The sequence below is a fragment of the Tamandua tetradactyla genome, chromosome 7 (genome assembly GCF_023851605.1).
Source record: "Tamandua tetradactyla isolate mTamTet1 chromosome 7, mTamTet1.pri, whole genome shotgun sequence".
Classification (NCBI taxonomy): Eukaryota; Metazoa; Chordata; class Mammalia; order Pilosa; family Myrmecophagidae; genus Tamandua; species Tamandua tetradactyla.
Window position 1 is genome coordinate 11057596 of NC_135333.1, and position 23808 is coordinate 11081403.

At 39.8% G+C, this 23808-nt stretch overlaps 1 protein-coding gene across 15 annotated transcripts in view; it reads left to right on the plus strand.

The window, feature by feature from the left end:
• Positions 1–22443, plus strand: part of CHRM3 (cholinergic receptor muscarinic 3) — an 887892-nt gene extending 865449 nt beyond the window's left edge. For all 15 annotated transcript variants that reach the window (XM_077168441.1, XM_077168446.1, XM_077168448.1 and 12 more), the window contains one exon: positions 14733–22443. In XM_077168441.1, the coding sequence (XP_077024556.1) occupies positions 14752–16524 (1773 nt within the window). In that variant the 5' untranslated portion in view covers positions 14733–14751 and the 3' untranslated portion in view covers positions 16525–22443. The remainder of the gene's footprint in view (positions 1–14732) is intronic.
• The last annotated feature ends 1365 nt before the right edge of the window (positions 22444–23808 follow it).

The following is a 23808-nucleotide window of genomic DNA, read 5'->3' on the forward strand; positions in this document are numbered from 1 at the left end:
TGAGTGGGGGCAACCTTTATATGTCTAATGTTTAAACCAGTGCGCCATTCCTTGATACTCAAAAAGCCTAAGCATTTGCAGCTCAAAAGACCTTATTTCTAAAGCTCTTATCTCTACCAGAGTCTAAAGTTTCTTTTAAAGGCAAAACTTGAGCATGGGCTGGTTCTTTCTCCCCACATTTCCTCAGAAACAACCCAACCCTGAGACCATGAAAACTTGGCAGTAGGGGAAGGGAAGCATCACATCAGTGAATACTCCAGATTATTAGCCAACTACACCATAATGTTCCTTACTCTCTCTATAACTTACAGAGTAAGTGGTGGTATTCCAGTTTTGTTTTGTTTTTGAAGTTTTTTTTTTTCTGCTGGTGAACTGTTTTTAATTTTAAACATTTTTAATTGTGAAATAGAACATATACACACAAAAAGGCAATGATTTTCTATGTACACTTTAACAAGTTGTTACAGAACAGATTTCAAAGTTTGGTATTGGCTAGCAGTCCGCATCTTCAGGTTTTTCCTTCTGGCTGCTCCAAAACACTGGAAGCTAAAAGAAATATCATTATAGTGATTCAGCAGTCATACTCATTTGTTAAATCCTATCTTCTCTATGATAACTCCTCCTTCTCCTTTGATATTTCTCCCAATCTATAGGGGTCTTTGGTCTGTGCCATTTCTAACTTTTTCACATTGAAAAGGTCTGTCAGTAGTGTAGGAGAGGGGGATGGAGTTAGTTGATGTTCTTGGAGAGTCTGGCCCCTCTGGGTTTCAGGTCTTATCTGTCCTAGGAACCCTCTGGAGGTTATAGGTTTCAGGAAAGTAAACTTTAATGCATGAAATTTTTGTAGAATCTCAGCTAGAGCCCTGAATGTTCTTTAAAGTTAACAGGAATGATGTTTATTGGGGTATGGAAAACCATGGCAATTAGTACTATCTAGCTGAAGCTTGCATAAGAGTAGACTCCAGAAAGGACTCTCCACTGATACCTTATATCATTACATTTTCTCCCCATTTTAGTCTAGAAGACATTGCCAATCCCACAGGCTCATCCCTTGGAGTCATGTCCCCCATTCACAGGGAGACTACCACTCCTGAATGTCATGTCATATGGGGGGAAGATAATAATGTTCCTTGCAGAGTTGGGCTTAGAGAGAGGCCACATCTGAGCAACCAAAGAGTCTCCTACAAGGAACTCTTAGGCATGATTGTAGATAGTCTTAGCTTCTACACTACAGAAATAAGTTTTGTAAGGGCAAGTCTCAAAATCAGTGGCTTGCAAATAACCCTAAAGAGTAGGAGAAAGATAAAAGGTGATGATGGGAGTTATACCGAGAAGGTAGGGTTTAACAAATGAGTATGATTGCTGAATCATTATATTGATATTTCTGTTAGTCTCCAGTGTCTTAGAGCAACTAGAAATAAAAACCTAAAATTGTGGAATTATAATCCATACAAAACTCTGAAATCTGTTCTACAACTAATTGTTGCAATATGCTTTGAAATTTACTGCTTTTTCTATATATGTGTTATTTTTCACAGAAAAGAATAAAAAAGTCAGTTGTGATGATGAGTGCAAAAACAAAAAAAACCCTCATCAGTGTTTCCCTCTAGACTTAAAAAAAAGTTAAGCATGAAAAATTACATATTGTATATAATAAAGCTTAATTATGAAGGGAAAAAAACCAAGGGTATGGCTTATTTCCTTGGGAGTCCCTAATGTTTGAGAGAGTACCAGGGGTTTCCCAGATGCGAAAATTAAATATATCCATATTTTTCTCCAAGGGATTCCTCTACCAATACTTTTTAATTTTCAGCCCATCATGGTCTGAAGATGTATACGTTAGCTATACAGAATTACAAGTCCTCGTCCCCATTCCGGACTCCAGGAGTTTGGGTTGTTTAAATGAGCTATCCAGGCAGTTTGATTTAGATGGTATATTACAGAAAACTTAGGTTCTATATACAATAACCTCTCTGCATTTGGTCTCATACAGTAGGTGAAGCTAGGAGTACATACATATCATCCTTTGCCCTGTATTCTGATTTACGTTAGTCCCAACCAAATCTGCTTCGTTTTTATCTCCAATTGAAGCCTGGTCTCCTTTTCTCAAAATCTAGAAATACACTTACAACTTTGGACTAAGTATGGCTGCTATATAAGAGCTTACAATCTAGATACCAATTTTCTTGAAAAAATTTTCTGAAAGAGACCATACCCTATTTATTCTTATTTCTGGCTTACCCCAGGGTTCATTCAGTTCATTGCATGCCTCACAATGTCATCCCTTTTTTTTAAATTCCATTTTATTTTTTTTTGGGGGGGGGTGCATGGTTCAGGAATTGAACCTGGGTCTCCCCCGTGGAAGGCGAGCATTCTACCATGTCATGTCATAGCCGCACAGTATTCCATCATATGTAGCACAGTTTGCCCTTCTGCTTCTCAGTCATTGTACTCTTTGGCCCCCTCCATCCAGTGGGCATCATGGAAAAGATCCAAAATAAACAAGCCATGACTTGCAGTGTCATCACTTGGTTGTATAGTTAGCATCACTCTCAACATTAGACATTGTTCATTGATCCAAAGAGACATAGAACTGATAAACACTGTCTCACCAAATATCTAATCAACTCCCCCAATCTCTTGTCCCCCCCCAACAATTGTTTACCCCTGGTATTGCTGTGGTACTGTTACTGTCTTCCTTTTAACTATAGGCCAAAGCATATAGTATTACACCTCTATTATTGGTTCTTTGTACAAGATCTAACCTTTTAAGGCGATCACGTGAGAACTTATATATAATTGTAGAGTTAATCGGTGGGATGCATGGCTTTCAATCATATTCTATACCTCCCTTTCAATTATATTCACCTTCAATATGGCAGTGTTACTTATAACCCCCTATTAGCTACCATCACTTCTATCCATTCCCTTACATTTAAATGCAACCTCATTCAGTAACCTTTCCCCTGTCTCTAGCCTCTGTGTACCTTTTAGACCCGTATATTCTACCGTGTAAACCTTTGAGGTTACCATTACCAGAGACATAATAGTGAAATCATACAGTGTCTGTCCTTTAGTGTTTCACTTATTTCACTTAGCATTATATCTTCAATGTCATGTTGTCATATGCTTTGAGACCTCATTTCATCTTACTGCTGCATAATATTCCATTTTATATATACATATGTATACACATATCACATTTTTTTATCCACTCAACTGCTGATAGGCATTTGGATTGTTTCCATCTTTGACAATTGTGAATAATGCTGCTATGAACATCAGTATGCAAGTGTCTATGCATGACACAGTTTTCAACTGTTCTGAGTATATACTGAGTAGTTGTATTGCCAGGTCATAGGGCAACTCGGCATTTGATTTTCTGAAAAACTGACGACATGTCTTTCACAGCGGCTCCACCAGCAGTAAGTGCCCCAGTTTCTCTACATCCTCTCCAACATTTGTAGTTTCCTGGTTGTTTCTAGGAGTTTTGTGGTCCTGGCTCTTATTTATAGTTCTTTAATCTATTTTGAATTAATTTGTGTGTAAGGTATGAGGTAGGGGTCCTCTTTCATTCTTTTGGCTATTGTTATCCAGTTCTCCTATGTCTTTTTATTGAGAAGACTATTCTGTCACAGTTCAGTGGATTTGGGGGACTTACTGAATATCAATTGACCATAAATTTGGTGGTCTCTCTCTGTACTCTTGATTTGATTCTATTGTCAATACTTCTATCTTTGTGTCCATATCATGCTATTTTGACCACAGTGACTTTCTAGTAAGTTTTAAAGTCAGGAAGTGATAGTCCTCCCACTTCACTCATCTTTTTTTAGGATATCTAGCTATTTGAGGTCTCTTTCCCTTTCAAATAAGTTTGATAACTAGCTTTTTCAAGTCTTCACAGTAGGTTTTTGGAATTTTGATTGGTATTGCATTGAATCTAAAGATCAATTGGTATAACTGACATCTTACAACATTAAACCTTCCTATCCATCATCATTGAATGACTGTCTGTTTATATCTTCTTTGATTTCTTTTAGTAAATGATGTGTACAAGTCCTAGACAACCCTGGTTAAACTTATTCCTAGATACTTGATTCTTTTGCTTAATTGTCTCCTCAATTAAGTCATTACCTGAATATTGAAACATTATTGATTTTTGTATGTTAATCTTGTTTCCAGCCACTTTGCTGAATTTGTTTATTAGCTTAAGTAGCTTACTCATAGATTTCTCAGGATTTTCCAAGTATAGGATAATGTTGTTTGCAAATAATGGAAGTTTTACTTCTTCTTTTCCTATTTGGATGACTTCTACTTCTTTCTCTGATCATTCTAGCTAGGACTTCCAGTATGATGTTGAACAATGGACATCCATGTCTCATTCCCAATCTTTAGAGGAATGTTTTCAGTCTCTCACCATTAAGTTATGATGCTAGCAAAGGGATCTTCATATATGCCCTTTATGATATTGATGAAGTTTCCTTTGATTTCTACCTTTTGAAATGCTTTTATTAGAAAAAGATATGGAATTTTGTCGAATGTCTTTTTCAGCATCAATTGATATGATCACACGATTTTTCCCTTTCAATTTGTTAATGCACTATATTACGTTGATTGGTTTTCTTATGTTGAACCACCCTTGCATTCCTGATATAAACCCCACCTGACCTGATGTATAATTCTTTTAATGTGTCGTTGGATTCAATTTGCTAGTATTTTGGTGAGAATTTTTGCATCTCTGTTCTTTAGGGAAATGTGTCTGTAGTTTTCTTTTCTTATAGCATCTTTATCCGGTTTTGATATTAGATAGAGTGATGTTAGCTTCATAAAATGGGTTAGGTGGCATTCCTTTTTCTTCAATTTTTTTAAAGAATTGAGCAGGATTGGTGTTAGTTATTTTTGGAATGTTTGATAAAAGTCCCCTGTGAAGCTTCCTGGTCCTGGACTTTTCTTTGTAGGAAAATTTTTGATGACTGATTGAATCTCTATTTGTAATTGATTTGTTGAGATCTTCTATTTCTTCTCAAGTCATAATGTCCTCTTATGGTTTTTTAAATTTCTTCAGGATTCATGGTAATTACCCTCTCTCATTTCTGATTTTGTTTATTTGCATCCTCTCTCTCTTTCTCTCTTTCTCTCTCTCTCTCTCTCTTTTTTTTTTTTTTTTTTTTGTCATCCTAGCTACAGGTCCATCAATTTTATTTGGTGGTGATATTAATATAGCTACTCCTGCTTTCTTTTGACTACAGCTTGCATAGAACATCTTTTTCCATCCTTTCACTTACAATCTATTTGTATCCTTGGGGTTAAGATGTGTCTCTTGTAAACAGCATATAGTTGAATCATATTTTTTAATCCATTCTGCTAATCTGTATTTTTAAACTGTTGCGTTTAGTCCATTAACATTCAACATTATTGTAAGAGTAGTTTGTGAATCTACCATCTTATCCTTTGGTTTTTATTTTTCAGATCTATTTTCCCTCTCTTTCTTTTTATATCTGAATTATCCTTACCTCAACTGACCAAACTCCCTTTAGTATTTCTTCTAGGGTAGGTCTCTTGTTGACTAATTCTCTCAGTCTTTGTCTTTGAAGATTTTAATCTCTCTCTCAACCTTAAAGGATAACTTGGCTGGACAAAGAATTCTTGGCTAGAAGCCTTTCTCATTCAGGTTTTTAAATATATCATACTACTGCCTTCTTGCCTCCATAATGCCTGTAGAGTAGCTCGAATTCAGTCTTATGTTTTTCCCTGGTATATAATAAATTGCTTTTTCTCCTTCAGCATTCAGGACTTTCTCCTTCTCTTCAACCTTTGGCAGTCTGATTAGTCTGTGTTCGGAGTAGGCCTATTTGGGTTGATTCTATTGGAGTTCACTGGGCTTTGTTTACTTGCATATTTATGTCTTTTGTAACAATTGGGAAGTTTTCCCCCATTATTTCTTCAACTAACCTTCCCAGCTCTGTACTCTTCTCTTCTTTTTCTGGGACACCAATGATTCTTATATTTGTGTGGTTTTTGTTGTCCATCATTTCCCTGAAATGCAGTTTCATTTTTCCATCTTTCTTGCCATTTGTTCCTTTGTGCACTTGAGTTCACTTGTTCTGTCTTCCAATTCACTTTTTCTTTCTTCTGCCTCTTCAAATCTTCTGTTGTGTGTCTCTATTATATTTTCAATTTGGTCTACAGAATCTTTCACCTCTATGAGATCTACTGTTTTTAATTTTAATCTTCTTAATTCTTCCTTATGCTCTTCTAATGTCTTCATGATGTCCTTAACTTTTTAAATGAATATCCTTGACTAGTCATTCCATCTTCTCTGTACCCTCTAGTGTTTTGATTTGGTCATTTAGCAGGGCAGTTCTGCCTGGATCTTCACATGCTTTGTGGTTTTCTGTTGCTTCCGGGGCTTTCATTTATTTTATTAAGTTTATTATGCAAGTTGGTTTCCTTCACTTGTCTGAAGTTTTTTATTTTCATAGGTTTGCTTTGAAGGTCCCCATTTGCACTTGATTTTTCAGTAAATGCCCATCAAACCAAGTACCTGATCTCATATAGGGGTTGCAGTTCTACTTGGGGGTCTATGAAAAGTTAGGCAGAAAAGATGCACAGGTGTTTCGGTGGCAGAGCACCTGCCTGTCATGCAGGTGACCCAGTTCAACTCCCAGCCCATGCACCAAAAAAAGAAAAAAAAATACTTGAAGGTCTGTTAAAAACTAGGCAGAAAAGGATTCACAGGTGGTACAGCAGTAGAAAGCTTACCTGTCATGCAGGATACCCACATGTAACTCCTAGCCCACGCACCAAAATTAAAAACAAGTTGGCGGCACATGGCTTGGCCAGCCTCTTTGGCTCCATCTTTCCATCCTTGCACTCCTGAGATCCCTGGGCCTCCGTGGGTAAAGGGGAACAGGGCCTGGACCCTATGAGTCTCCCTTGCTGGCCAGGTGTCAGTTTGCTTCTGCTCTGCATGCCTCCTTTTCCCAGGGAGGAAAACCCCCAGAATCCACCAAAACCAGGTGCCTACGGTGGCCTGCCTCAGGGGTGGAAAGCAGGTGCTGTGCACCAACCAGTCAGTCTCATGCACAGGGGAAGCAAATCCACCTCCCTCAGGTCCTATGCCCCACTATGTGCTGCCTGCCTCTGGTGGGCTCATGGTTGAAGACATTCACCCCTCTTTCTGTCCCAGTCTCTCTGCTTCAACTGCAGCATTGGCTGTTTATTTTATTTTATTTTTTACCCTATTCTTGTTGCTCCACAGAACTTGGGTGAAGTCAGCCCAACTTACCCTGCCATCTTCCCAAAGTACTTCACTGCTGCTCTCTCACCTCTTCCCTCAGGTGCTCGGGGGCTGTCTACTGCTACTTTATTGTCTCAGCTGTGCACTGCATGGGACCTTAGAGGACCGGCTCTACGCCAGCCCTGTAACTCCACTCTCTTCCTGGGTGGCTGCCTTCTTCCTCCTCTTCCTCCTCTCTGCCCAAGTTCCCGCTCAGCACATGAGCTTCACAGCTCAAATCTCCAGCTTACCAGGCAGCCAGCGCCCACTGCATCCTCCAGCCTGGTGTGGCACTCAGCCCCTGCCGCTGCTCACTGTGCCCTCTCACTTTGATCCTGGACTCTCTTCTTCACCTCCATCAATCCTTCCTGACTCTTCTTCTGCCAATAGTATTCCAGTTTTATAGATTAAAAAATGTGGTCTCAGAGAAATCTGGCAATTTTTCAAGTTCATACCTTCTCGGTCAACCTAGAACTCAATCCCAAATCAGTCAGTCTCCAAATAACCATGTTTTCAAGTACTTTACCATTTTCCAATTAAAACTTACTAACGCTGGTAAAAGCATTATATGTATTAATAGAAGTGGTGTTAATTTATCTTATAAAATAACATAGATATGATTTACTAGATATTTCTGTCTAGGAAGCCACAAGTCAGAATGAGTTTTAATAATGTGCTCTGCTCATAATTTCTGCTTCCTATTCAAAATGCTTTTTTGTCCTCAATGTCATGTTCACCTACCAAATATACATCCTTCTTTTGGGCTTTGTATATTATTAGAAGTTGAAACTCTAGTCTTATCACCTGGAGTGTCCAATAATTGTCCAATAATAACAATAATTATTGTTGCATCCGATGGGTAATCAAGTAACTATGAGGTCATTCTGCTTTAATGCTTTTTTTGTAGCATTAAAATTTGGGCTCAGCCAAAAATCTTTATCTTTTGTACAAATGGAAGGACTAGACCATTTTAAAAATAAGAATAAGCACATCTCTGAGACTTCCAAGAAGGTATTAAATGTTGAATTAATGTTTTATTATCAAAAGAATGATGGCCACCAGTAGATATACCAAAGAATAGAGGTCAAAGATCACCTGTTTGGCAGTTTGTGATTCAGAGATTTCTAAGGATTAGTCAAGAATTCTTGAGACTCCAAGGGCGACAGGGCAGATATTTAATGAATTCAATATATAGTGCTAAATTTATCCATAGATGTCTTTCTTCAATTCTGGCTCCTTTTATTATTCCGTATGCCAACAAAGTATAATTGGACATGAATATTATACATTTTGTGATAATCTACAGATTTCTAGGGTGAAATGAACTCAAAGAAACAACCTTATGTTTCTTTCCAAAATTCTTACTTACATTTTTCACTGATGTCAGATAACTGTATATATTAATTTGCTGTTAAATTTGTACAAACATGAGTTGCCACAGAGAGCAATCTGACATTGCCTGAATAACTTTATCCTTTTAAAAATTATTTAGTTGTGTCCCATCCCTAACTTAGGGGGTAGGTTCATGGATGGCAGAGGCTGTGACTTATTGAATTCAACATCTCCAATAATGATAATAAAAACCTATAGCTAGTAGTGGCTCAGTGAGCATGTGTTGATATTGATGAAGATAGATCTGTTGGTTAGGAACCTTTCAGTTGCAGGTGACAGAAACCTGCCTAAGGTAGCGATGGTGGCTAGGGAGGCGATGGCGGCTTCAGGGATGGCTGGATCCAGAGTTGCAAAAGCATCGTCTTCGTGCTGTCTCTGTTTCCCACATTCCCTCCTGTTTTCTCTCCTCCCTCCATGTCTTTCTTCTATGCACAGCAGTGAGATGGGGGGGAGGCCAGGCCCTAGCTAGAGGTGACCTCACCTGAGTTCCAACTCAGCCTGTCCTGCAGGCATTTCAAACTGAACTACTGGCCTTCCCCCAAATATACCTGCCCCTTTCCCACTGTCTCCCCATTATGTAAGGGGCACCCAGCCCACTCCGTTTCCCTAGTGGTGAACTTTGGCTCCTCCCTCACCTTCCAAACTTTTCATCCCCAGGTCTGACAGTTTTCCTTCCTCGTGCCCACCTTGAATGGGCAGAGTCACATCTCTGTTGAAATCAAGGCCACAGCCATAATTGAGAGTGTCATATCTCTATGGAAGTAATCAAATCAAAAGATCACACGCACAACTGTGTGTGTCACATCTTCATGAAAACAGTCCGGTCAACATTTCCACCCTAAGAAATAGGTCTGCCCCGACAAGGTTGAATTAGGAAAGAAAGTTTGGCTTTTCTGGGGTACATATGTACCATCAGCACAAATATAAGACTTTGAGATTATTGGGCATTATTAAAAATAAAATCAGTATGGCATGAGCGATGAAAAGTAGGCTACATGACCCATTCCCATGGAGCAATGGAGTGGAGTGCAAGAGCAGAGACTTATTAAAATTGTTAAGAGTTTTAAAAGTTGCTGTGAGAAATGTCTGTGAGATTCAGAGGACAGGACACCAGGGGTGGGGTGGGAAGGTGAAGGGGACAGAGGACTGTGAAAAGGGCAGCAACACAATTCAAGCAATAGATAAGGAAGCTTAGCTACTATGTCCAGGACTCTTTGGAGTGAAAGAGATGTTGCAAAGATAGAGGCTACTCAGAGACTATTTCTTTATAAAAAATTAGCAGGAGTTTGCTGTAAAAAAAAGGAAATAGGTGACTAAGGGTGATAATGTAAAGAAGACAAAAATAAAGACTTCCATGAACATATGTAGTGCTAAGAATTTGAGAGGCAACCTAGATCCCCCAGTAAAACAGTGGTGAGTAACTTCAAAGATAGAAGATTGAGCTGAGGTGTCTGATTAAAAACAAGTCTGGTCTAGTCCATTTATGTAGTTGAAGATGAGGATGGGATGATACCAAGCCAAACACCTCTGGAACTACTGTAAACTGGATCTAGACGGAGGGAGAGTGTGCTGGTTTGAAAGTGTTGTATACCCCAGAAAAGCCATGCCCTTTAATGCGAATTCAATATTGTAGGGTGGAAACCCTTTTGATTAACTGGGATGTAACACTCGCAGTTGTGAGTGTGACTTTTTGATGAGATTATCTCCAGGGAGATGTGGCATGCTCAACTGTGGGTGTGGCCTTTGGTTAGATGGAGATGTGACTCCATGCATTCAGGATTGGTATTGATTAGTTTACATGAGTCCTTTAAAAGAGGAAACATTTTGGAGAAAGCTCAGAGCCAATGCAGACACTTGGAGCACAGTCGCTTCAGGGCTGACAGACATATGGGTGTTTGGAGATGCTTGGAGTGCTGACAGAGAGGGCAGATGCCTAGACATAGGCTGAGCCAAAGAAACATGGCAGTGTGCCTTCCCTTGAGTTGCTAAGCAAGCCAGAACCAGAAGTGTGTCTCAGAGGAGCTAAGTGGGGGCCCACAGATACTTCGAGAGGAAACCACTGGCATCAGAAGCTGGAACCAACAGAACTAGGAACAAGGACCAGTAGATGCCAGTACGTGCCTTACCAGTTGACAGGTGTTCTGGATGGCAACAGCCTTTCTTGAATGAAGGTAACCTTTTGTGGTACCTTAATTTGGACATTTTCACAGCCTTAGAACTGTAAACTTTTAATGTAATAAATTCCCTTTATCAAAGCTGTTCCATTTTTGGTATACTGCATTCTGGCAGTAAAACAAAAAAAAATACAGAGTTCTTGTATATATGTATCCTGGAAGAAACCTGAAATGCTGTAACACTCCCACAAAATGGACATGTCCTCATTGAGGGAAACCTGAAGATAAGTATAGGTTGAAAACACCTAATAAAACCCAAAAGAGCTAAACAAGAAAACAATCCATCAATTTCCTGCAAGTGGAAATGAGTGCAATGCAGGAGATTTCGTCTATGGAAAAATAGTGATGGATTATACAGAATTCTAAAGAACTTAAGAGGTGATGGCTTAATCAGACCTTACAATTTGGCTGCAAGAAGATCACCAAAGAAGATAAGATACACTGGCCCAATCAGAATATAATGTTAAGTGAAAAGCAAAGCTTGGAAGTGGTATTTATACTGTAACTTCCACTTAAAACAAAAGAGGGACAGGGAATAAGAAAAGAAACTATTTATATGGGGATACACTGAAGGTTGAATGGAAATATTCCAAAATGATTATAATTTTTCTCTGGATGTTAAGGTTATGGATTATTTTAATTTCGTTCATTTACTTTAATGAGTTTTTTCACAATTTTGTGCAATATGAATGTATTGCTTTGTTTCATTTTAATTTATTTAACTCTTCATTTAAATTCTATTACAACTATAACGCTTGCTGTATCAAATTCAAACAACACAGAACATATAAAGTAGAAAGTAAAAGCCACCTTCCCCCCATAATTCATCACTGCAAATTTTCTGTATTTATTATTCAAAACCATACATATATATGCATATAATTATTTTCAGTTTGGTTTACTTTTTCATGAGAATATTATATTGCATTTTGCTTAATTAAACTATGATGGATATCATTCCATATCTGGGCATTCTGAATTATTCATTAGTTTTAATTTAATAATATATAGTGTTCCACGTAGGGTATGCCAATTTTTTACTATTTCAAAGAGTGCTACAGAAAATATGTATATGTGTATATAGGTGTGTGTACGTGTGTGCGTGTGTGTGTGTGTGTGTGTGTGTGTGTAGAGAGAGCTTCAAAGAGCTCTTGAAAGTGAAATGTTAGATTTTGTGCATTTCATTTGGATAAACACTGACAGATTGTCTTTCAATTGGTTGTACTGTCTGACACTCCAACCTAGACCACAGTAGTGATTATTTCCCTTGCACTGTTGTCAGCACTGGATGTATTAAATCATTCAAAGTTTTGCTGATCTGTTAGATGAGAAATAGTATATCATTAAATTTTGAATAATACACATCCATTCCATTTTCCTTTTTTTTTTTTTCACATGGGCAGGCACTGGGAATTGAACACATCCATTCCATTTTAAATTACTTATAATGATTTTTTTTACCAATTAAGAGGGACCACTTGTTTCTGTTTCTGACACGTGGAATGAATTAGTGGAAGGGCTGAGAAACATTGCAGTTAAAAATGGAACCTATGGACTCAGATGGTCTGGGTTTGAATCCCTTCCCCCACCTCCACGCCCCATTTTATGTGTGAGCTTGGGTCCTTGGGTGGGATTACTTCACTCTCTGTGTCTCTGTTTCCTATAAAATGAGGGTTTTAAGAATTAAATAAGATAATGCACAAAATGCATTTGCTCACTGTATACTTACTATGAAGTAATATACTAATGTAATATAAATAATATCCTCTATTATCATTTATTATTGCCCTAAATTTAACTCTGAGCATCCTGGCTGCCAAAGCAAGGTGAATTCATTGTTCAACGCAAAGAGTAATGAAATGGTACATAGCACTTATTGTGTACCAGGCACTGTTCTAAATATTTTACATATTTTTAAATATTTTGCTAAAATAAGGTTTCCTTGAGCAGTTATTGAATTCTAGGAGGTATTTATCAACAATTGATTCCATTAAACCGAAAGTTCTTCATTTTCTTTAAATGAGAAAACTGAGGCTCAGAGAGGTTAAGTAACCCCCAGTAAGTGGTTGACCTGAGAGTTGAAGCTTTCCAACTCTTAAGTCTTCCCTGTGCCACAGGCCTTTCCAAATGATTGCATGGTTCTGACTGCAAACCGTTGATGCATGCACCATCTGAAGGCTTTATTCAGGACTCCTGTTGCATGCAGGTGTATATGTATTTATATATAAGTGTTTATAGTGAAGGCCTTTGACCAAGAGCAAAAAAACCACAGAATTGTTCCCAATAGATACTTTTTATAGATTTTTATTTATTCATTTATTTATTAGGGAAGGAAGGAGGAGAGAGAAGAGAAACAGAAATAAAGAAAGAGAGAGGAGAGGAGAATGGAGAGAGGAGGGAGAGAAGAAGTGGGGAGGAGGCAGGGTCACATGGAGAGGAGAGCACATGTTCCCCATCTGTCCCCAAAATCTTCATCAAGACTGGGCTCTTCATACTAGAGCCCAATATCAGAGGAAGTTGCATTAACTTTCCACCTCAGAGCTGATCATTTCTTGGCCTATTATCCAGAGCACCTCATTCAGCTCACCTAGACCTTGACATTGTCATCTTTACCAGAGTCATGTTATCAGGATCATGCAGTATCTATCCTTTGGTGTCTGGTTTATTTCACAGAGGATTATGTCCTCAAATTTCATCCTCCCAGTTCATTCTTTTCTAGGCTATCTTTAGCTATTCTAAGTTTTTTTTTTCCCTTCCAAAGGAATTTGATAACTAGCTCTTCCAAGTCTTCAAACTCGATTGTTGGAATTTTGATTGGTATTGCATTGAATGTCTAGATCATCTTAGGTAGGAATGACATCTTAACAACATTCAGCCTTCCTATCCATAAGCATGGAATAACTTCCTATCTGTTTATCTCAATACGTTTTTCCCATGATTATCAATCTTTGAATTCACAGAAGACACTCACTGAGGAATGATTTACTGAATATAGTCAGTCCACAGCAGGTGGTGATATGAAAACTCCTGGGCCAGTGGTGTCCTGGCAGTGCCATCCTGGAGCTTCTAAAGGACAGTGCAAGTCACAGGCTAGCAGTGGCCCTGCAGGGTCTTACTGGTGACACAAGAATTGTATCGATTCTTAGTTTGCATTTATTTGGTAACAAGTGTTTTGAGAGCACTGAAATACAGTTTTGTGGCTGCGGATATGCAAATGTGTGACATAGTAAAATATGTTTTCACTATTGGAGATAAAAATATCTAAATACTAGAAATACTGGAAACCAGTTTGGTCAATTTGAAACATTCCAGTAAAGGTGCTCAAATATGAGATACTTGCCTTGTAGAGGCATCATTTTACCAAACATTTTCAAGGAATAAATCTGTTACTTTTCTATTCATGTTTTAAAGAGATAATGGAATATGAATTGATTTATGCTCACTTTTTCCCTTGCTCTGGATTGGTGTTGCTCATTCTAGTGAGGTTTAACTAGTTGGTATTACTTGGAAGTTGGCCTGGATGGATAAAATGCAAAAGCATAAAATTAATTTAACAAGTAGTATGATAACTATGCTGGATACGTAAAAGTGTTTGATATTTCCCCTTGGCCAAACAAGAAAAATAAGGAAGATTTCGTTTGACAACAACATTATGATAATGTGAAAAAAAGCACACTGTATGTCCACCGAATGCCACCAGCTAACAGTGTTGGCTCTAGATGCCTCAGCTTTGAGATAGGAGAATAGATTTGATATTTTTTACCTCTTCAGTACTTATCAAATCATAATAGGTTTTGCATGTCTTTTAGCACATGCAATTCATGAAAGAACATACCAAACTAAGACAGAACTTTTCCTAACACCATCTTTTCTCTCTTTCTCCCCAGACTATGTCAGAGAGTCACAATGACCTTGCACAATAACAGCACAGCCTCGCCTTTGTTTCCAAACATCAGCTCTTCCTGGATACACAGCCCCCCGGACACAGGGCTGCCCCCAGGTACAGTGACTCATTTAGGCAGCTACAACATTTCCGGAGCAGCTGGGAATTTCTCCTCTCCAAACGACACCACCAGTGACCCTCTGGGAGGTCACACCGTCTGGCAGGTGGTCTTCATCGCTTTCTTAACAGGCTTCCTGGCCTTGGTGACCATTATCGGCAACATCCTAGTAATCGTGGCATTCAAGGTCAACAAGCAGCTGAAGACGGTCAACAACTACTTCCTCTTAAGCCTAGCCTGTGCTGATCTCATTATTGGGGTCATTTCAATGAATCTGTTTACTACCTACATCATCATGAATCGATGGGCTTTGGGGAACTTGGCCTGTGACCTCTGGCTTTCCATCGACTATGTGGCTAGCAATGCCTCCGTCATGAATCTCCTGGTCATCAGCTTTGACAGGTATTTTTCCATCACGAGGCCACTCACATACCGAGCCAAACGAACAACAAAAAGAGCTGGCGTGATGATTGGTCTGGCTTGGGTCATCTCGTTTATCCTTTGGGCTCCTGCCATCTTGTTCTGGCAATACTTTGTTGGGAAGAGGACTGTTCCCCCAGGGGAGTGTTTCATTCAGTTCCTCAGTGAGCCGACCATCACCTTCGGCACGGCCATTGCTGCCTTTTACATGCCTGTCACTATCATGACTATTTTATACTGGAGAATCTATAAGGAGACTGAAAAACGTACCAAAGAGCTTGCTGGGCTGCAAGCCTCTGGGACAGAAGCAGAGGCAGAAAACTTTGTCCACCCCACAGGCAGTTCTCGAAGCTGCAGCAGCTATGAGCTGCAACAGCAAAGCGTGAAACGCTCAGCCAGGAGGAAGTATGGCCGCTGCCACTTCTGGTTCACAACAAAGAGCTGGAAGCCCAGTGCTGAGCAGATGGACCAAGACCACAGCAGCAGTGACAGCTGGAACAACAACGATGCTGCAGCCTCCCTGGAAAACTCAGCCTCCTCCGACGAGGAGGACATTGGCTCGGAGACAAGAGCCATCTACTCGATTGTGCTCAAGCTTCCAGGTCACAGCACCATCCTCAACTCCACCAAACTACCCTCATCAGACAACTTGCAGGTGCCCGAGGAGGAGCTGGTGAAAGCAGACTTGGAGAGAAAAGGCAACAAGCTGCAGGCACAGAAGAGCATGGATGATGGAGGCAGTTTTCAGAAGAGCTTCTCGAAGCTTCCCATCCAGTTAGAGTCTGCCGTGGACGCAGCCAAGACCTCTGATGTCAATTCTTCAGTGGGTAAGAGCACGGCCACTCTACCTCTGTCCTTCAAGGAAGCCACTCTGGCCAAGAAGTTCGCTCTGAAGACCAGAAGTCAGATCACTAAACGGAAAAGAATGTCCCTCATCAAAGAGAAGAAAGCAGCCCAGACCCTCAGCGCGATCCTACTTGCCTTCATTATCACCTGGACCCCGTACAATATTATGGTTCTGGTGAACACCTTTTGTGACAGCTGCATACCCAAAACCTATTGGAATCTGGGCTACTGGCTGTGCTACATCAACAGCACCGTGAACCCCGTGTGCTATGCACTGTGCAACAAAACATTCAGAACCACTTTCAAGATGCTGCTGCTCTGCCAGTGTGACAAAAGGAAGAGGCGCAAGCAGCAGTACCAGCAGAGACAGTCGGTGATTTTCCACAAGCGCGTGCCCGAGCAGGCCTTGTAGGATGGGAGTTTTCACGATAGCCATGACCTGACACACTCATCGGCCCCGCAAACCTTAGGCAGGAGGAAGGGGAGGGTGGGATGATTGGTGGTGGTGATAAAAATGTGTTTATCACCCAGCTGGGAAAGAAGCTCCCTGTTTACTGATCCTTTGAAGAAACCCATTTTAATATAAAAAGTCAAATACAAATTCAGCAAAAAAAAAAAAAAGCATACTACTGAGTATAAAGAAGTTTATTCTGAAGTAGACTTTAAGTGTTTTTTTCTTAAAGAGGAAAAAATAATTGCTTCACAAGCAATTATGCACCCACACCGATCTGCTGGGCCTTTTAGCCCACATTAGCTCTAGAATGTCAGATGAGCGTAGCTAGCGGGCCCAGTGGCCACCTTCTTTCCAAGGATCCCGAGTGTGTTGCCCCAGACCCCATGGGGAACACAGCAGGCTGGTCGAACCATGGTTCTGAAATTATTTCATTCATGGCAGAGCCGAACCTTCTTGTCCCAATAGAGCTTCCTGTCTTCTCTTTGGTGTGTTGTTCAACTCTATTTGTGGACATGATTCTTGATTCTTAAAAGTACTGTTTTGTGCAGTTCAAGTTTCGTACAAATAAAAATACATAAGAGTATATATATATATGTGTGAGTTCTGCACGCACACACATAGTGTATATAATGTACTGGGAAACACTGAACTGGCAAATTATTCCTGCAATATATGCTTTCAGTACTTTGGTAACTGAAGTCCTCTAGGATCCTGACACCACATGAAAGTACAATAAATCCACCTTCCTGTTTTTGAATCCAGGGATGTTTTCCAGCACCCCAGCCCCCCCACCCCCACCCCTGGAGAACTCTGTTGTGCAGAGCAGCTGGGCCCCAGGGCAGGTGTGGCAGGGCCCCAACTCACAGTGTAAGCAATTTTCTTTGTTGGTATCTTCCTCACCATAGCTAAATCAGGAGCCCCCCAACCCAAGCCCCTCCCCACCAGCTCAGAAGAATGAACCACACCCCCGTGTTTGAATTTAGGGGTAGCCCAGATCCCAATATGATTCCAATCAAAAGCTCTGCTATGGCAACTGCTTGGAACTCAAGCACCACGCGCGAAGGTGGAATGCAGCGATATCTGTGGCAGAAGGAAAGAAAAATTGTGAGGGGGCGGGGTGAAGGAGAACACGGTATTCGAGTTCTTGCTACCTGACACCTTCTAAAAAAAGAAAAGGGCTCAAACCTCGGTTCCTTAGCTGTGGCCAGCACCTTCTGGTGTCCTTGGTGTGAGCTTCACCCACTAGCGGTGGAGTTGATGAAGCCATGCGTCCTCGGAAGAAAGAACTACACTCCGCAAAGGACTGCTTCAGATGGATTTACTTACATTTTGCAAAAGGATTTTGCATTAGCCTCCGAATTGACCCAAATGGTAATTGTTTCACTGGTTGGGGGTGGGGGTTGGGGGATGGGCTTCTGCTGCTGCCCTCTAATTGTTGGGATGCTGTCTTTTCCTTTTTTGCCGGGGCTGTGTGGGGAGAGGGTGGGGAGGGCGGTGGGCGGGCTGCAGAGAATTCCTTACCTTTGTGCCGGCACCCGTGAGCCCAGAGCTGGTGTAGAAGCTGCTTGTGTATTCAGTGTGAGGTGGCGTTTACAGATGCCTGCCAGCAGTGGAACTGTGCTCAGCGGTGTCTGTGTATCTGAACTATTTAATTTTGTGTTATGTTTATATGAAGAAATATTTATGCATACTTCACCGAGTGTTTATTTAATGTTGATAAATATTACTCCTCAGTCTCCAGCCGTGGTGTCTTTTCAAGTGATTCTTTTAGGTCCACTTGAGCAGTGAATAGAGTCTATTGAGCTTTCATGTGGCTTCGAAGAAAAAGAAAAGTCACTGTTGGCGTCACCAAGTGTCTAACTCTTTCTAGATATTAAAAAGTCAGCTGTGACTTCAATGTAAATTTTTGAAACCACTCCTTAGTTAAACCTGATGGGAGCTGAACGAAAGAATCCTCTGCCGTTAGGTTTGAAATCACACTAAAAGGGAAAGAAGCAATTCAGCCTGATCGAAAGAATGATTTTTTTTTTTTGCCCACATTCAACCAAAGAACAAGAAAAACCAGAGACTGTTTCCTAAAGTGGAAAGCAAACAACAGAATGTTATGTTATCTGTGAAATGTCTAGTAGGTAATTGCAGCTATATTTTATTATTCCAGTTGGCCTGACACTAATAAATATATGAATGCTTAATAAAGTCTCCCAGTACTTCAGTAATTCCCAACCTTTTTGAGATTCCTTATCTGCCTTCCTCCCAAAAGGGTTGTTGGCTGTACTTTTTCAAAACAATTAGAGAGTTAAATTTGAGAAATTGAGATACCCCGAGCTTTGGCCGAACTGCAGTAGTTAATTACGGTTCAAAATCAGCATGATTATCCCTGATCAGCGTCCTTTTATGATCCTGATGATAGCGGAAAAGAAACAAACCTAAGACTCTGGCTCTCCCTTTTGTTACTGGTTTTACTCTGAATTGTCTTTAAGTCTTCTGTGGATACAAGCTGCTTTTAAGTAATACCTTGTCCGGTTTATAGAAAGCTGTGTCCAACTCTTGGGTCATTTTCAGAGAAGGAAAATAAGCAAAACAGATAAGGAATTTGGAAGTGTAATAGAAGATTTTGTGAGTGTTTATGACAGGACACTAGTTGCTATGCATTTTCAATGGGCTTGTCATTAGAGAAGGTACTCGGTATTTACATAAGATCAAAATGTCTTTATCCCCAAACTGGGAATTGAATTATTTTATTCCATATGAATGAGTTTTACAGAGCTTTCAAGATTATCCACTTTAACTGAAAGAGTGAATTAAACCTAAAATAAACCACACTTGTAGAATCAGTCGCCCCTCTCTTTCTCTTTCTCTTTCTCTCTCTCTCTCTCACACACACACACACACACACACACACTCCATTGGCTAAGATCTATCAGGCATATCGACTTTCTCTGTCCACTCTTCCATGTTGCAGATGGACAAGTCTCACTGCTCTGGAGAGGGGTGAGAGCTCCTCTGCATCAAGTGAGAGAAGTAGGAGGGCAGAGCTCTGCTGCAAAGTTAGCTCAGCTCTGCCTCAGGCAGGGGAGGACGCCAGGGTTCCTGCACAGTGAGGAAGCTGGGGTAGATTATCTTGAGACGGAGAAGGAGCCCTGGGGTTCTCCAGAGCATCTTGTACTTATCTGAGTAGAGGTGATTCAAAGGTGGGGATGTATTACGGAGTCATTGAACAGTTCATCGCTACCAGCTTTAGAGGACGAGTGAAGGTGACACAGTATAGTCAAAGAAGCACTGAATTTAGCATTAGCATCCTTGAGTTCTTCGCACGGTTCTGTCACCATCTAGTTCCAGGTCTTCAGTCATGTTTGTCACTTGACCTTAAACTTTCTAAGTTCTCTCCTTATGCTTAAATTAAGAAGCAAAACTAAATCATCTCTAATTGCTTCCGATAGCAAACAGGTCAAAATTGATGTATGGGATTAGGTAAACAACAGTAATTAGGAAGGTAAATTGTTGTATCTGAGGAACCCTTAAAATTTTTGTTTATATGTCTATCAAAGTTATTATTTATTACCTACTATATTTGAACACAACAAGATCTAAGGTCTTCTCACAATTTGCTGGTAAGCCTCAAATTCTATTGTTTCAAACACTACTCCCATCTGAGAACTAGCACCTGAAGTCTAAAAGCCTTAAAATAGCATTGCTGGTCAGGGAGGGAGGTGTTTTGTGTTTGCAGTGGTATTTCTTGCAATGAGATTCCAACTGCATAGAGTACAGCACCCAAAATAATGATCTTTTCTTCAGTCTAAACAACCCAGCTTCTACCCCATTCTCTAAAAGAGTATTTTTTTCAAATGCAATGTGCAACGAACTTGGTTCAACAGTGTAAATTCCAGCCCAGAATAGGCACATGGAAAATTTCACTACTTCCCTTCAAGCTCTCTCTTCTTTTGTTTTCCTGACTCTGTTTGGTAAATATTCAGCCTCCACCAGAATTAGTGCCGTGTGAGTAAATATTCCAGAGCTAAGAGATTGGTTCTGGAGACAGTAAGCCAGTGCTTTTTAAGACTGGAATATTCCATTTCCTTTTTCTGGCTTCAGTTTTCCTCCCTGAGAAAGGAGGCTTATGTTGGGATAATAAAAATTAATAAAAAATGACCAAATTCATACAATGACTGTACTCAATATAAGTTTATAACTGCACAATATTTTGTTCTGGTTCCAAAATAGGCAAATTTTAGTATTATTGTGAAATATCCTCAACCACATAGATGGGCGGTGTACTTGCAGTTAATATGGAGACAGACATCCAAATGTATTAGTGTAATGCCAGGCCTGTGGTTACACCAGTGGAACCACAAAGGTTTGGCACAGAGTTCTCACTCTTCCACCCTGGCCTGGGCTGGGCCCTTCCCAAAGGATTCCCCGCAGACAGAGCCCAAGCAGCTCTCATCTCAGCAGCACAAGATATTCTACCGAAAAGGTCAATGGGAAAGGAGGCCATATGCTCAATTACAAAGAAGTCTAATAAAACCTTTCTCCCACAGATTAGAATCCAGTAACCCTATCTTAAACTGAAAAGGTTCTCTCCAGAATATGAAGTTAACTATTCTTTTCTTGAAGTCAAAATTATTAGGCAGTTCTACCATTCACACACCAAACCACAAGCTCATTTTATCCTGTATTCTGCTGGTACCTCAATGATAGGACCTGAGTCTTATTCCACTCTCTAACCTGTGACTGGACAGTGTCCGACAAACAGACATTCAACAAGTGTTGTGGAATGTTTAAAAAAATCCTCAGTAATTGATATAACAAATATGTATCAAATGGGTGCACGTCAGTGTGCCATATTTTTGCTGTAGTCAGGAGTCAGCTGGGAAAGAAATTTAAAGGAAAATGGCTCATAAATATGATGGTTATCTAATAACATGTTACTAAGTAATGAGATATATTTTAAGTAGATATGTGCATACATAACGGAGAGGCCAGAAAAGGGTTAAAAATCAACTCTCTCTTTTATTCCTCTAACTAACTCGGTGGAAACTGATCATCAGATTGGTCAACAGTGAGAAATTCTTCCTGGTCTTTCTTGCTTGCTCTAAAGAGAAAAGTATTGGGAGAGCCTGGGGAATCCATAGATATGTTCTCTGTTTGTACAAGTTAAGATATATAGTTTGGCTTGAAACAAACTTGCACGTAGTTTCTCTTGGCATGGAAAGTTGGGAGAGAATCCTTTAACCTGTTCTGCAAGCAATTAAAGAAAAGCCTGCTCTTATATTCATTCCTTATCAAGTACATGGCCATTTTTAGCCTCCTAAGTACAGCATTTCAGAGAAACTTCATTTGGATTGTGCTTTTTATTGCCATATAAAGCCAATATTTTGAGCAACTTCTTTTTCGTCCACATGGAAAGTGTCATCAAGTTTGGTGTAGGCTTGAGGGATAATTAAATTAAAAATGGGCTTCCAATTTGGTAAACTGGCACATCGATTTCTCTTGGCAGGAAACTTTCAGGGAAGTGTCTAGGAAATATTTAGAAATGCTCGTATCTCTCCTATTTCTGAGGGTATGAAGAGAAACCACTGTTCAAAAAGAGATGAGTATATATTTGCTTTGTAAGCAAAGGACATGTATCATAGCTGTATTTGAAATATTGTCTGCGCCTTTGCCAAAGGCACTGAATTTTTCCTTTTTTTTTTTTACTGCCTCGTGGTCAGCACTTCTTCAGTAGTCATTTCAGGTATGTCATGACATTTTCATTCTTTCTCCTGAAAGCAAATCAATGGTCTGTACTATAAAATGCCTGCAACTTTGTGGTGAATATTATCTCCTGACTAAGTTTAACAGTGGAATAAGTAAATAAAACTATTATTAAACTGAGAATGTGGTTTGCTCTCATTTTGATCCAAGATCTGTAATGCAACAGCAGATTTGTATGTGCATTATAATATGCATAATGTAGAGGTCTGTATAAATTCATATACAGACTGTCATTTGCACTGAATTCCCTCTCTTTTCTGCATACAATAGAGCTTTCTTCAGCAACCTGCGCTGCTTCCATCATAAGTCTGAATCCCTGTGCATTGTGTTTTTAGGAGTATGTATTAAGCGTGTATAAACTACATGCACATGTGTAACCCTTATTCCAAGAGTGTATGTGAAGGAAAATATTTACCTCTAAATGCACACAATGAAAGGGAACTTCATTTCTCTCCTTTTAACAGAAATGCATTATTGTTATTTTATCATCATCATTATCATTTGCTTTTTGTTTCTTTTGAAGCTATCCATAAATACCTTCCTCCTGGAAAAAAATCAAGCTTCACATTTTATTGCACTGACTTTAAAATCACTACAAATGCCTGTATAAAGTGCACTCCTTCCTTCCTCTCTCTCTTTCCTCTCTCTCTCCCTAATTTTTTTTTTTTTTTTGTGCCTAGCCCAACTGTCATTAAGCCCTTTGGCAGTTTACAGTTTGGCCACGTGCTCCTTCCTCTCTGGAGTCTAAGGCAACTCCTCTGTGTTTTGCCATTTCCTCGTATTATGATTATCATTTAGCTGGGAATAGGTCACCAGAAAATGGATTGCTCTTCCCATGATAGGTACATTTATAGGAAATTCATACAGAGATTGAGGCAAAAAAAAATTTCTATCATATTGAAGTCGTCACACAATTTGCTACATGGATATATTCAATATTAAAAACAGTGGCTTACAGTATGACAACTTAATAATACACAAGGGTATGTTAATGCTGAAAAGACCAACTAGGTGTCAGTGGGTCTTGAACTGATGAGTAATTTGGGGGGAGTTGACAAACAGTTTTAGGGGGTAATTACAGCTTTCTTATCCAAATGATTAGCATGGGCGCACAGTTTTATAAAATATGACTCTGCTCTCTTGGCCGTGGTTATTTGATGCAAGGATTGGTACCTGATTGGACTAACCACAACATTTCTCATAGAATTTCGAATTCAAGAGATAAAGCCCATGGGGTCAGTTCCACCCCACCTGGCCAAGACTGTAGACTCAAGATCTCAACAGGCACGCTTTTGCCATGTGAACTGAGAAACATCCGAAGCTGGTCTGAAAGGAAAGAATGGAATGAACTAGATTCTAGAGAGAAACATATAAGAGAAAGATGCCATCCACCCCTGATTTTCCCGAAGCCCAGCTGCAAATACACACTTCTCTAAGCTTGGTTATTCAGATAATTTGTACGTCTCCAATGTTCATGAAATTAAATTT